The 15,577-nt window shown below is 38.3% G+C and overlaps 1 protein-coding gene across 1 annotated transcript in view; it reads left to right on the top strand.

Moving 5' to 3' along the window:
- Positions 1 to 14,544, top strand: part of RFX8 (regulatory factor X8) — a 30,455-nt gene extending 15,911 nt beyond the window's left edge. Inside the window, exons 11-15 of the mRNA XM_085321455.1 lie at positions 3,235 to 3,391; positions 4,961 to 5,055; positions 6,245 to 6,359; positions 10,244 to 10,536; positions 14,372 to 14,544. Of these exons, the coding sequence (XP_085177581.1) occupies positions 3,235 to 3,391; positions 4,961 to 5,055; positions 6,245 to 6,359; positions 10,244 to 10,536; positions 14,372 to 14,533 (822 nt within the window). The 3' untranslated portion in view covers positions 14,534 to 14,544. The remainder of the gene's footprint in view (positions 1 to 3,234; positions 3,392 to 4,960; positions 5,056 to 6,244; positions 6,360 to 10,243; positions 10,537 to 14,371) is intronic.
- The last annotated feature ends 1,033 nt before the right edge of the window (positions 14,545 to 15,577 follow it).

Here is a 15,577-nt window from a genome sequence, read left to right as displayed (position 1 = left end):
AAGCACAGGATTCTGCCAAGATACTAGCTTGGTTAAATCACTATACTGTGTCCCAGCAATGAAGGGAATGAGAAGGGGAACTCTGGCTCTTCATAGCTTTTCTTATGGGAGAACTTTATTGCCATAAACATACAGAAGTCACATTTCATGTACTTAAAAAAATATAAAAAAAATAATGCACARACATATGTATGTGTACTAACAAAGGCAAATGGTCTACTCTGTGAAGTTCTGAGCAGCCTCAGTTCTGATTTACTGCAGCAGCCCGTGAAGATACTGAACACTTCATAAGCACAGCTTCATATGCTTCTAAACAGTGCTTTTTATGCATCAAAGAACTTGATCTAGCAAGTCTGTGACTGCCAACTATTCCCAGTCAAGTTGAAACTGATTTGTGTATTTAGACTTTTTATCTTTCTTCTTGTGCTTGARCTATGCTGTCAAGGGGCTGATTGGAGCTTTTTGATTCTTCCCTGCCCATTTCTAATGTAAGGAAAAAGCCACAGAGAGTCAACTTTAATTTATACCCTTGAGATTTAYGTCAGGAGAATTTTAGCCTAGTTGGGGGGAATTCTCTTGTGGCAGCCTCTAGCTGCTTTATGTCCACTTTACACCATTTAACTAGCACAAAGCAAACCTTGTAGACGTGCAAATCTGGGTCATACGTAGACTTACAGCTGAATGCATTCTGAGCCTGGTTCTTGTTTCTGCTAAAGAGCTCTCGGCACTATTCTCACAAGTAAATGATGTTTGTACCCTCTCTGGGGCCTCTTTAAAATACAAGGAAAGGGCAAAGGAGGTTCCAGTGTAACTGTCTATTAGACCCATTAGCTATTTAAAAATAATAGTTTCAACAAGTGAAAATGTATAATTCTTGTAAATTAGCATCCCCATAATCTTTCAGCAGTTGTATAGCCTGAATTAGAACTTCTGCTAGAGAATTTGTCAAGGCTATTAAATCTGGGCTGCAGCAGAAACGAGTAGGTAGTGTATATCAGAAGACAGTTAGTGTGTCACCACAGATGTTTAAAATTTTCAGCTTGTGAGAAACATGCGGATACTTCATGGGGATGTGGATGTCACTCAGACAGAAATACCAGGTCAGATCAGATACTAGGCTTGTGTTTATTTGAATCCTTTTTCCCCTGGTGGCCTTCATCAGATGCTCAAGTGAAGTGGATAAGAAGAGAGCAAGTGGTATCTCAYTCTTCCTGCCTTGTACTATCCTAGCTTCCAGCAATCTGAGAGGAAGGTTGTATAAATTTCTTTGTATTTAATAGCTTGTTTTTGGCATCCACAACATCTTAGGGTAGTGAGTTCCAGGTTTTAATTGTTTCTTCTGTGAAAAAATACTTCATTTGTTTTAAAATTTCTGTCTTTCTTCATGCTTCTTCTCATGCAAACCTCTATCRTATCTTTCCTCAGTTACTTCTATCCTAAGTTGAATTTTATTTCGTCTTCTCATACAGGAGTAATTTGGTATTTCTAATCACCCTTCTGTTTTCTCTGTCAAAAACACATCGTGAATTTCTACTAGGGAGTGGTGGTCAAAGCAGGTTGCTATGCTCCTAATGAGAAGTAATTCTGAGGAACTGTACCGCTGCAGTTTTTGAATGCTGTAAACACACAGTCCCTTGTAGAGTATTTTGCAAKAGTTTATCTGGTGAGAAGATGTGGACAATTTTGTAAGGGTCAGCATTCAAAAGAAAGAAGTAACTATCCCATCATGTGTAGATAAAGCAGGCTGACATCTGCTACTACTTGGTCATGTAGAAATAATGGGGATATAAAAAGGTGAGAATTCCCTGTGAGAAAGGAATGTGAGTAGAGTATAATGTTTATCATTTCTTGTGGCTGCTTCCTGCCTCTGGTAAGCAGTATTTAAGTGTTGTCAGTCATTTAGGTGGCTCTCAGTCCTTATGATATTACTCTTAGTGTAGTGAAATGAAATGGCTCAAGAAAGTAGTCTAAAATATTGGAATATAGAATTGGGTGATAGCATATTGAAGGTTCTGTGCTTCTTAGTTCCTTCCTAATGTCCAGGTTGTGTGTTCTTGTCTTAAGCAGCAGCTGTTTTGATACTGGAAACTCCAAGTAAAATAAGAAAAAAGACTTCGTCTTTAACTCTGTAGAAAGAGATTACTGTGTCAGAATCACAGTGCTTTTGATATTTCAATAAAACTAGCAGAATAATGAAAAACAAAAATCACCAGATTGGAAATTACATTTTCAAATAAACAGGCAGTTGTATTCACTGTTGTTTGTGAGATGTAGTAAGTAGTGTTCTCTATTATGAGTATGATGAATGGGATTTGTGAAGATGTTTATGAATCCTGATTTTTTTCTGAATTTTACCAGAAATTATTTTTGCTCTGAAAGGCCAAACTGAGCATGCATTATTCATTATACACTAAAAAGCCAAAATTCAACAATTTAGGTTCCTACTGATACCAGAGTGAAAGTAAGAGACTAAATATATATATTAATGATTTTTAATGTCTTCAGATTTAATTTTCTTCACTATTTTCCCCCTTAAAATGTTTTAGTCAGGAATCTGAAGTAATACTATGTGATACTGGCAATTAGTTGAAAAAAATAGTGAAGAAATGGGCAGTTCATCAAAAGTTAGGCTGAAGATTTTTTGCAATGTCTGTCTGAGTAATATTTTGGGGGACAAATATGAAACTAGACTCATCCAGAAATGACCCATAAACAGGTAAATGAGAAAATCTCCATCAATGTTATTTTAACTAAGACTATTCTAAAGATTCCAGTGTTATTTTTATCTTCTCAAAGGTCTGGGTAGCTTGAGAAAAGTTGCCTTTAAATTTAATTGAAATGTATATGAAGGACAGGTGGTACTGAGGAGAAGTTGGTCCTGATACACCTTTCCGTATTTTAGAAAAAAATCTGTTACTTGACGTAACTATAATAACTATAGGCAAAAGATTGCCTAGGCAATTGTCCAGATACTTTAAGTATCTGTCAGCCTTGTCTGCTCCCTCACACACAGTAATACAAAGTGTCATTGAAAAGAATATCATCTAGAACAAAAAATGCTCGGAGGCAACTTACAATTTATCTCCTTTGATCTTTCTTTTTTCCCCTCCAATTTGGAGATTGTGTATATATTTAAAGTCCCTATTCTAACTTAGCATTGAATAAGGGAATCCTTTCACTGAGTTAAGGATTTAACAAAATGAAAGACATTAACTGTTTTCTTATTATCTGTAGACAATGAGAATAGTCTTGAACAACAACAGCAAAGTGACTGTTCTAAAATCAGACTTGCATGCTGTCATCGATCAGGGATTTGTGGATATTCATGGAAACCCCTTTCAAAAGAAGTTAAGGAATCCGGATGAACTGCAGAATGACATAGAACTCAAATGTAATATCTTTTTGTATCTTTCTTTTCTATCCATTTAAGCCCTTGTTTGACATTGTTAAAGCTCTAGCATTTCCTCTTGTTTATTTGTGGCATCTACCCTAATGGGAATTACTGTCTTGCAGTAACCCTAAGTACTGGAAAAGAGCCAATAAGATTGAGAATGGAGCGTGTAATATTATCCTTTTAATTTTAAAGGTTAGGAATGAAAGACTTTCAGTTCTGATTGTGTCTTAAAGCTTTCTACAGCAGCAGGGGTGGGTTTTGTGTTATTAAATGATACGTCTTCTAGAAGAAGGTTGATAAACAGGGATATTCGTTTGTTATCTTCTGTGATAAAAAGAAGTTTGAAGAGTTGCATTCTGCATTTTCCTATGTTACTAGTCTAAGTACACAAAATTCTTTCATGTGACTAGATTTTAAATATTGCATATTGAACTGGACAAGGATTATTGACTTTAAAGCATTCATGTTGTTTTTCTGTATTGTGGCCTCTAGAATTGATGTTGTGCTATAAACTATAAAATACACAATTTGTATGTAACCATGGCATAATGTGTTTGCCAGCTTAATGAAAAGTGATGGGAACATAATGGCAAGTTAATTCTTAGATTAATGAGCTGCCATTTAAATTATTAGTGAGAGACAGGCAACTTGAACTAGGTTATGCACAAAACTGATAGTGAGAACCTGAGCTCTTTGTTCCTGGCCTACCATTGACTTGCTCTGTGACAAGAGATGCATTACAGCTTTTTTGTAACTGTTTTCAGTGGGAATGATTTGCCTTGTTCACAGAAGCATCATGAGAATCATTTAAATAATATTTGTATAGATGTCTTAAAATCCAAAATACTGTGCAGAATGTTTTTATTACATATTCTCTATATATTAATGTTGATCTTACTATTTTCAGGTTGAATTTACTGCATTTTCTGTTTTTGTTATTTTTGTAAGTTTTGATTTATAATAAACAAGGTCTCACAAGCCTTATACACGTACCTTCCTAAAGGAAGACATTTCAATTAGAAGGATGTAAATTCAGTGAGGTGCAATAGTGATATAACTTACGGCACTGGATGGTAGATTTTAATCTTCTGGGAATACAGCTGCACTTGTATTTGGCAGTATTATCTATATTCCTGTAGGTTACCAGAATTTTCTGTGTTACCTGTTATTATTTTAAAACAATTTTCTTCCCTTCAACAGATAAAAGAAGATCTTTTTTTTTCTGAGCCACATAAAAGCTCAGATAAGTAAGTTGATATTGCATATAACCAGACTTCAGCTTTCACAATTAAACTGTTTATTCTTGCCACCTCTCCCGTGATGACTAGGTCAGTACAGCCATGGTGGAAGTGAACATAAATCTGAATAGGGTAGGACTGATTTCACAGTAGGATACAGTTCCACAGTAAAAGAATTATGAGTGTATTAATCAAAATGCTATGAACAGATGTCTTAACATATTTTAAATTGAAGTTGAAAGGAAAAAAAAAAAGCTAAAAACTGCAAATAAAACCAAAAAGCAAGCCAATCGCTTCAAGTAATGTATCTCCCTTACATATTTTATAGGCTTGAATGACTTAATAGCTTTGCTGGACACTTCTACAGATATTGGGATTTTCCTGAACTGTATGTCTTCAAACCTTCAGGCTTTTGTCATTCAGGTATAAAATTAACTTTGTTATTTCAGAGAAGAAAGAGTGATCACACAGTTTATCATATTACATGCTGATTTGTCAATAGTTTGCAGGACTTGCACCATTTACTAGCAACATGACTAGACCACAGATTTACATAAATGCAATTTATGCATGCTGCAGGAAAAGGGAGAATTAATTGGCATACAAAAATTCCATCTGTGCAAACAACCACAGGCATATTTCTGTGCATATGTCCGCTCAGGCAATTTCAGTATCTCGTCTCACTTTATAGACATTCATTATAACACTCTCTTATAAACCAAGATTTATAAGGAAAGTGTTTGTAAAATGAAGAGAACACTTCGTAATTCCTGAAATTGTTGGTTCATGAAACTGTTGATTCAAGCAGGTGGTAGGAGTTTTAGTAAAATGGCTCCAACATTTATTTCTGAAAGATTGAAGTATAATCATCCTTACATATAGGTAAGGACACCTTTCCCTAGGTTATCAGCTCTGTCCCTGCCCTGCTCCATTAGTGATTCAAAACCAGTGGTAGCTTGATGATTCCACTGCATTCTGATGGTCAGACCAGTTAATTTTACTTCATGGGACTAGGGGTGGTTAAAGACTTTTCTTCCCTTTCTGAAAAACAGGGTAAACTGTACTTTAGCTTAATTATTTCCCGGTAATTCTTATATATTACTAACAATAGTACCTTTCAGTTCTGTGGTGCCTTTACCTCACAGAACCTTCATCTGCGTAATGGGATGGCATAGAGAAGATGGAGCCAAACTTTTCTTGGGGGTTCACAGTGATAGGGCATGAGGTGACAGACAGAAGTTGCAACATAGGAAATATCCAACAGATAAAAGGGGGAAAAAAGAAAAAAAAAAACATGAGGGTAGATGAACATTGGAAGAGATTGCCCAGAAAGGTTTGGAATCTCTGTCCTTGGAGGTATTCCTTGACTAGAATAACTTGACTGGACAAGGCCATGAGCAACCTGACCTAAGCCAGGCCTGCTTTGAGCAAGAGGTTGGACGAAATGACCTCCAGAGAACCCTTTCAACCTAAGTTATTCTAGGATGCTAACCAAACAACTGTTTGTTCCACCCTTATATGCTATTTGTATATGGAAATAATTTCTGCAGTATAATAAGAAATTCTTTTAATAAGCTTTATCCTGGAGCCATTTTTTTTCTCTTACTTGCAGCCAAGCAAGAATAAAGAAGAGTTTAAAAAATTGGCAGCTAATTTCCAGCTCAGATGGAACTTCCTATTAACTGGAGTAAGCAAAGCTATGACACTCKGCCGTACAGTCAGTTTTGGTAAGATCTTTGTGACCTTTATCTGAAACACCCCTCTGTGACCTGAAAAGATGACAGAGACAGCAGATCATTTTAACTGACATAAATTCAAACTACAATCAAAAGGGGCATCACTTGTTCCTACTCCCTTTCTTGCTTCAAGCAGTAGCATTTGTCCAGTGATGTTCCTTAGATCAAGGAAATAAAATCATTAGTTTTCAACCAGATCAGTTCTCTGATCCAAACTCTAGGATGAGTATAAGGGAGGAAAGCAGAATYATGCAGCTGGAGATGGTGGGAAGGACAGGACTCCCTCTTTCGGTGGAAGCTATCATTTGTCTGAGGGGAAGAGGGAGACAGTAGCCTGAGGTGTGAATGTCTGTTCACCCAGGTTACAAGAGCTGCAAACTCCAGCAGAAGGATGCRATGGAGAGCTGTGCAAATAATATCTCAAGCCACAAAAATTCCAAATATCGGAAGTGATAGCTGCTAGTCTTTCAGATTCTTTCTGTGTAACATGATATACCAGAACCAGTGTAATAACTAGTTGCCAAAAAGGCAGTCCCTCTGAAAGCAGCTATACTCTCCTTTTCCTTGTGCCTTACAGTGACACAGGTATTTGACTGGCCAGCAGCAAGTGTGTTTAGGATGTTAAACTGACTGAGAACTAGTCACTCCTTTAGCTGGATTAGTCCTCTCTCTGTTTTGATGCTTGACAGCTCAGAGCACTAAATCAGTCACCCACCAGCGCAAGGCAAGGGAAGCAGTCAAGTGGTAGAGAGCACAGGACCTCAGCCACATTTATTCCAGTCTTCTTGAACTGGCAGAACTGTGTCTTGAATCCATTCTCTGTCTGTGTTCCTTCCATTTCTATATTGCATCAGACCTAAGTGCCTTTCTCTTCACTTGCAAAACCTTGCACAGGCTGTCTGTAATTCATTCTGGAGAAATTCTCCTTGAACCTGTGATCAACATCTGATCTTAGGCTGCATAAGCCACTGTTTTTTTTGTTTGTTTGTTTGTTTGTTTGTTTTAAGAAGCACCTTCATTTTTTACTGTTCTTTTGGGTAGAGCTCCACACAAATAGCCCAAAAATACCTCATTATTTTCTTTGAAATCCCTCTTCAAAACTGTACGTTCCCCTGTTTTCCTACAAAGACTAAGCTTGCTGCCTTTGTATTCTCCACTCTTCTTTTTGCAGTTAATTTTTTTGTGTGTGTGCGCTTGTGCACATGCATGTGTATGAATGCATGTTCACCTTTCTGTCTGCATCTAGCTGTTACCTATTTTCCTTAAATTTAGATTGCAAACTCTCTGGAGCAGGATTAGAATTTTGTTCTGTGTCTGCCCTGGCACACAGCACAGTGYGGGGTCCCTGTCTGTGATTGCCACTACAGGCATTACAGTAATAATAAAATACCATTCTTCTCGATCTCTCAAGTTCTTAAGTTCTCTTCAAAATTCTGCAGTGTTGGATGCAGTATTTTGGACAACGATGAAATTATGAATGAATTCCAAGAACAGCATGGGAAGCATAACATTTATTGAAATTCTCCATGATGATGGAATCCTCTCCCCTCTTCCCATCATAAGTGAAGTTTAATGAATTGCTTCTCTGTTCTGCAACTGTCAGTGTCTGAGGACACAGTTAATGTCATTTGATGTAGAACATCTCTTTCTCTGCTGAGTTTTCCATAAACTGGTTACAAATGATGTTTTCATCCTACTTATGATAGTCTTCCTATTAAACTTCATTAATGCTAAGATTGAACTTATTCTCACATATGAAAAAGTTAAAGAATCTTTTCTATTCTTGTTCCCTGATGCTCCAATTAATTTGGTCACTATTRTCTTTTTTCTTAATACCCTTGGTTCTTTACGATGTTGGGTCGTATAATCAAATAACACCTCCTTCCTTCCTATAATAGCAAGTTCTGTAGGATTTCAAGTTTTAGCAGACAAAGCTGAAGCAATTATGTTAATAAGCCATGTGGTATAAATATTTTGTTGTCAGGGTCATTGTTTTTCAGAAAGTCCTTGCATCTCAGCATTTCTTGCCGGAATTGCGGGCATTCTGCAAGTTGAAGTAAGCACTATCCATGCTGAGGAGATAGAATTACTTTGGTAAAACATGGAATTTTCTGTAAATGTGCAAGTGTCATGCTAGTACAGTGTGACTCCCCTCAAAAATAAATGGCACAACAGTAACCAAAACCAAATTCACCTCTATCTGGAGGCTGTTGCTTGAAGCTTGGTACTTCTGGCAGATATACTGGCATACTCACACCTCTGAATTCAGGATCAGCTTTTACCTTCTTCCAGCTCAGTCCCCATGTGGATGATGACCAAGTATAATCAGTGGAACTGTGCAGCTACTCCCATGTAAGATAGCAAGGTGCAAATGTGCTACAGTAGTCAGTGCTAATGGGACTACTGCACCCTTTCAGCCCCACTTCCTCTCCARCAAGTGTACTCCTGTCTGTCTCCATTGTAAAACCTCATGTCAGCAGATACACCTCCATTTTCTTTATCAGTTTAGCTGCTGTGACATTCAAGGATGTATCTGAGTCATGCTGGCTCGATCATGACCTCAGTGAGCGTATTTTTGAGAAATGGTGTGAAAGTAGAAGGGAAGAAGAGTTCTCTTAACTGTCTTTAATGGTTAACCCTGTGCATCCTCCTTTCAAATAGGAGACACTTATGGATTTATATCCAAATAGCTCCAGATCATGAAGATCACCTCAGTTTCTTGACTGCTCACTTCCACAGGACTCCTCTTGATCTTTGGACAGYGCAGATGATTCATCAGATGCCATCCATTCCTGTACAAAGGTCCCAYACCAGTTTTCAGTGCACATTACCTTACTCTCAGAAAATGACTTTTTGAGAGACTATTTATGATTAGCAGTTTATGCATTCTTATTTTGTAAGCAGACTGCTTCAACTTAATGTYAGTTCAAAATTGTATCCCTCCGTCTTATCCCAAGGAACAATTGGAGTGGTAGCTTTTATTTCACACTTACTCTTTTTGAATATATTGAAAACATCTGTGCTGTAAGACTGTTAGAAACACTTCTGGAGCACTAGCACCAGGTTGTATAGTTTGAACTCTAAGTATAATAGTCACATAGATAAACAAACCATTTCACTTACTTCACTGTGATTTACAAATGTGCAAAAGCACAAATAGCAGAAGCAGCAGCTTCTCAGATATATATAACATCAGAATAGGCAATATTTTTCATTTTTAAAGTTTTTGGAGACCTTAATAGTGCAYATAAATTACAGTAACTTCTTGCTAATGCCCACATATATATGTTTGTTCATGTGGAGATCATGAATTGCTTGATGAGTTCCTGTGAAGGTTTATGACATGGAAGAAGACGTACTCTTTACTATAAGGGGCTTTCAGCCAAAGGTATGTTTCAAGGTTCAGTGGCCTCAGTGAGTCTTTCTGTTGGTTTTAGCAGCTATGCTAAAGGTAGGCCATCTAACATCATAAATACAGAATATAATGAAGTCTGTAGGAGGGTTTGCTTGGGAAGAGGTGGAATGATTTATCTGTGYGAGAAGGGAATCGGGATGATGTGTGATTGTTCATCCTCATAGCAGCAGTGAATTTTGGGGAAGAACTTGCATAGAAAAATGAATAAACACAAGTATACTTTTGTTATCAGCTAAAATAAGGCGAAAAGACTTTTGCTTATGTTTAAAATCTGCAGTTGATGCCTATTTTGCTGATACATGGAAGCATATAATTTTGTAAATACTATTTGATGAGAGCTAGGCTGCTACTTTGTCTAGCCTATTACCTTAATGAAGTCCTTCAAAAAGGAATAAATACATCATGAAAACAGGCAAATGAAGAGGTTGTTATAATTACTTTTGTTTTTCTTTAAACCTAGGATCCTGGCATTTGTTTCATTTGCTCCTCTTGGAATATGTTGCTCACATTTTCCAGTCCCATCTAGAGGAGGAGGGAGATGAAAATCTCTGTGTCATAGAGCAAARTGACTCAACTGTTCTGTTGGTTCATGAGCCCGACCATCTTTTGGACAATTTTGCAGAGCAGCAATCTCAAATCAAAGCCCCACAGCCAACTCCCATAACTTTGATGCAGAGCCAGAGCGATGTCAGTTTAAGCAACATTTTTTTCAGAGTTCTGAGTTGTTTGGTGGACACAGACACAGGCAGCAAGGTGAAACAAAACATTAGCTTTACAGAAAATAATAAATGCTAGGTTATAAGTGGGGAAAACAAGGAAGGGTATGGGATTTGTTTTGAGTTTTCTGTGTGTATGAAGTAGAAATAATGAAGTCTARTTTCACACAGAGCTGTGTCCAATGTCACCTAACCGTCAAGCCACAAAACATCCTCCTCATTGCCCTCCCACCTCATGATTCTTTTACAGCATTATAATTTCCGCATCACCTACATCTGCCTCACCCCAGTTCCCTAATGCTTGCACAGGTCCTTACGTTTCCAGCGTACCTTCAGTTCTCCTTTAGTACTGTCTAAGGAAGACCAGCACTGTTCTAGTGCATTCCATGCTGTTCATGGGCTGCCCTGTCAGGATGCATGTATTTATTGATCAGAAGAGAGAGCGCGTCTTACCATGTTTCCTCAATATTAGAAGCACTGATAGGCTCTCTGTCCTCTGTCTAGCTATTAGTTTTATCAAAACATATAGAAATATAAAATCCTTGAGACCTTTCTGCTCTGCCAAACTTTTTTTTTGCAGCCAGTTCACTCATTTAAAATTGTTAGCATAAAGAATGGCAGGCAAAAACCAGAATGTCTAACTTATCTTAGAAGACAAGACTAAATGTAAGGACATGTGGGAACATGGATGAAGCCTCTGTGGTTAATACAAGTGATGCACTAGACACTCAACTGTTTACAGATTTCTCTTCCTTGTAGTAACACCATACGTCTTAAGTTGCAGGGAATGTTATGTTTTCCAGAGAGCAGAGCTGGACAAATATTAATGGCACCAAGATTCACAATGAAAATCGTAATTTAAGGTGATCCTGCTCTAGTTCTTTTGCTGTTTATCCTGCACCTCCCAGGATGTATTCAGCTTCTGTAAAGTAGGATGAGTATTAGTAAGGAACCGTTTTAAAAAGCATCTTTATTAATTAAGACCATTGAAGGGCTCCTGTTTTTAAATATAAAGCAAGCTAAAACCAGATCGGCACAGAAACCTGGAGGGAAGAAAGAAGGCACAAAGGGGACAAAACACAAAAATGATTTATAGGAATATCATGGGTTTGTTTGACAGTGATTGTTATTTTTTTAAGTGTAATATAATGTCCTCATCCTGCCATACCATCTTGACTTCAAAAAACAAACTGAGCAGGATGAAGGCTATCACGAAGAAGTCTATAAACCACTGATGGTCAGAAGTGGGGAGATACAACAGTGGAGAGTTACTCTTATGTCTGCCCTGCTTCTTATGCTCTTCTCGAGTGCTACTAATATGGGCATTTAGCATGGTCCAGTATTACTATTTTAATGTTCTTATGMAAGTGATAGCAGACAAGGACTGTCCAGGCTTTTTGTTTAAAAGTCATGTATTTATAAGTAGATTTATCATTTTTGAATATTTTGTACATGTTCTSTGGTCTCAGAAATAGAGCAAGGCTGATTGAAGTGAGGGACAATGGGTGTCAAAGTAAGACTGGATGGGTGCAAAGCATGAGGAATAGAATGACCTGAGAGAAGATATGGAAGAGGGCAGGAGAAAGTGAAGAAGTGAGAGACTGTASAAAGTGTTCAGAGAGATGAAAGATCCTGACAGCTAATGGGCTTGAAAGTCCTGGATTCTGCCAGTCCGTGTATAATAAGCAGATGGTGATACTGGTAGGATGAAAAAGACAGTCTGTAGAGAACCTGCTAATGCAGTGGTTCAAGTGTTTGCAGTTTGTGAGGGAGCTGAAGACCTTGAACCTGCAGCTCAGAGGGATCTTGGGAGCTGTGATGGGGTGAGCAAGCACTTCTGGCAACTTCTGTCCTTAGAAGAGGTGGTAACTCCCAGCTCAGCAGTTGCGGGTTCCTTTTCTTTGAGTATCAATATTAATTCTAGAGGTTGCTCAAAAATGCAACTGCCGAAAGCATCTCCATCACTCACCACTTCACTCATATTGCTGTCTCTGTAGATCCCCTGCATGGGTTCGTTGCACAAGGATTTCTGTTCTATGCCTTTTGGTTGCCTTTCCATGCTCTCAAGCAACCATCTGTCTCTGCTCTTGATTAATCCCTGTTCAGCTAKCGCCCATTCTGAGGCATATGTAAACCCTCAGCAGCCTCAGGGGCATCCAGCAGCCATGCTGCTCTCTCGAGGACTGTGTTTCTGCTACGTGACATACTGGTCTATATATCCAGGGTATACCTTTAAATTCTTTACCTCATGCAGCCTCTGCAGTTCAGTTTGGCCAAGTGTCTTTCTTCAACTCCCATCCTCCACTTTATCATCTGCCAACAACACCAACCTCCAAATCTTTTTCATCTTGTCCCACAAGGCATTTCTTTGCCTTCTGTACAGCCTGTTAAGCTTGGAAAAATCTGTTCATTGCACCTCCACCCTCATCTCATTGAAATTACTGCTAAAAACTCAGTTCTGCCATGAAGCCCTGGAAAAATGAGAGGGAGGACTGGCAACAGAAATCAGAAAAGAATCTCCGAACCCTGCCCTTGCATCAGCAGTATCAATATGTGTCTGTGTCTTAACAGATCACTCCATGATCTTTCAGTTGTCACCTTCATCCTTCCTTTTTCTTCCCCATCTGTTTTTGGTCCTTCATTCGTAGTTCATGCTGAATTTAAATTACATTCCTCAGCAGAGAGACCACGTTTTTCCATTTATTTTGAACAGACAAGCACATCTTTGAATCTTTTCCTTTCTTTTTTTTAGTTTAAAGCATAAGAATTATTGTTAATTATCTGAAAATGGAATAAATACCAAGTTGCTGACATCTCCCAAGGAAAACATTATTTTAATATGACAAGCTGTAGAGGAAGGGGAATGAGACAATGTAAGATTTTTTAAAAAGCAGGCTTAATGGAYAGTGTGCCAGATTAAATACGATATAGCCAAATGGAATTAGTATCAACTAAGAATTGTTGAAACTAATGGCASAAGTGAAGAAGCTCTGAGTGAACTGTAATCTATAATAAAGTGCAGCTCAGAGAGCACTGCCTGATCTTTATGGCTTATCACAGAGCTTGCAGTCGCTTTCTCTCAGCATGAATAGAATTYTTTCATCTAGAAAATCCCATTCTGTGCTTCTTCTCTTTGTTCACCTGTTACCAAATTAAAATCCTGTTAAACTGCACACCTGCAGTGGGTTTATCTGCAGAGCACTGTGCTATAGYTTTTAATCCAGTTCCACGCCCACATGACATAAAATATACTGCAAATAAGAGCAAAGAGAGACCAAGGTAATGGGTTCTTACTAAGCTCAGCTAGCAGACAGCAAATCAAAGACTTTGGTTTAGTATAAAGAGAGAAAAAAAGGAAATAATTGACTGTTTCACATAAATGAATGAGTGTTCATCTGAGTGGTTTGTGTAAACCAGGATACAGAGATCAAGTAAAAACAGTAATTAAAATTATCAAAAATTAGAGTAGAATCTTGACCCTTCTCAAAGTCAGTGGCAAAACTTCCACTGACTTTAAGAAAACCAGGAATTCAGAATTGGAAAGTGGGCCCAAGAGGGGGGAGACAGGACTGAGAGTGTTTGTTTTGAAATAGTTAAGAATAGAAGRCATTATGGCAAACAGATAAAATGCGAATGATGTATTAAAAGATGGTTGTATATTCCTATCAGACCATTGCCACTCCACAAGGAAACCCAATGTGTATCTCTTTTTGTTGGGTTAAATGATGTAAAATCAGGTTGGGTACCTGCAAAATATTTTGCGTTCAGCAGGAAAGAATAGAGAAGATTTTTTTTTTATTCAGTAAAGGGAAAAACAATGATTTACAGTCTCCACGGTCAAAACATTTATATGTTTCTGTTCTAATTTTCAGCTCATTCAGGTCATGTTGGAAGACAGAATTACTAAAACTTCTGTTAAGTTGGATCTTCCAATTGGAAAGGAAGCACTTATTACTCTAAAAGATGGACAGAGATTCATTATTTGTGCCTCTGATGCACAGCAAATCTCCACAGAAGACCAGTCTGATTTTTGAAAATTATTTATGAGGATAGATAATACTTACTTTTTGATACTATTTTAATTTAATTTAAGATATTTTTCTGTAAATACTGAATTCAAAACTGTGCTAATGATTATTGGGCAGTGTTTTAGGTTTTCATGTGAATTAGCTATTTGACTTTATTTGAATAAATCTTCAGAACACAAAGTGAAATACCTGTGTTTTATCTGGCTTGTGTTTCTGTCATCAGTAAAGCTGAAGGCCTACCTGAGGTCATTGTGGTGAATATATCTGGAAGCTACTGAATAGATTAGTGACTCTGTATCAATACTGCTTTTTGTCTATAGTGCGCAATTTAAAATCGCTATTTATTGCATATACAATTTAGCACTAATCCCTTTGTCTTGAAAAATTCCGGCATTCTGGAATGCATCGAGTTCTGCCTAGGAGTGGAGGAAGAGGAGGCAGTTGAGAGCTTATGGGTAAAGATCAAAAGGCCAACATGGGGGACACTGTTGTGGGTGTCTACTACAGGTCACCTGACCAGGAAGAGAAAGTCGATGAGGCCTTCTACAGACAGCTGGAGGTAGCCTCACGATCACAGGCCCTGGTTCTCATGGGGGACTTCAGCCACCCTGACATCTGCTGGAGGGACCACACAGCAAGGCACAAACAGTCCAGGAGGCTCCTGCAATGCATTGATGATAACTTCTTGTCACAAATGGTGGAGGGGCCTACAAGGAAGGGTGTCCTGCTGGACCTTGACCTTACCAGCAGAGAGGGACTGGTTAGAGATGTGAAGGTTGGGGGCAGCCTTGGCTGCAGTGACCACAAGATGGTGGAGTTCAGGATCTGACAAGAAAGAACTAGGGCAACAAGTAGGATTGCAACCCTGGGCTTCAGGAGAATGGGCTTTGGGCTCTTCAGAGACCTAATTGGTGGAGTCTCATGGGTTAAGGCCCTAGAGGGAAGGGGGATCCAGGAGAGCTGGCTAGTATTCAAACATCACTTCCTCCAAGCTCAAGAGCGGTGCATCCCTATGAGTAAGTGCAGCAAAAGGGACAGGAGACCTGCATG

This window comes from Rhea americana, unplaced genomic scaffold, assembly GCF_003343005.1.
Source record: "Rhea americana isolate MKP2758 unplaced genomic scaffold, rheAme1 scaffold_7, whole genome shotgun sequence".
Lineage (NCBI taxonomy): Eukaryota > Metazoa > Chordata > Aves > Rheiformes > Rheidae > Rhea > Rhea americana.
Note: the sequence above shows the minus strand (reverse complement) of the source record. Positions and strands in the feature narration are given on the sequence as shown.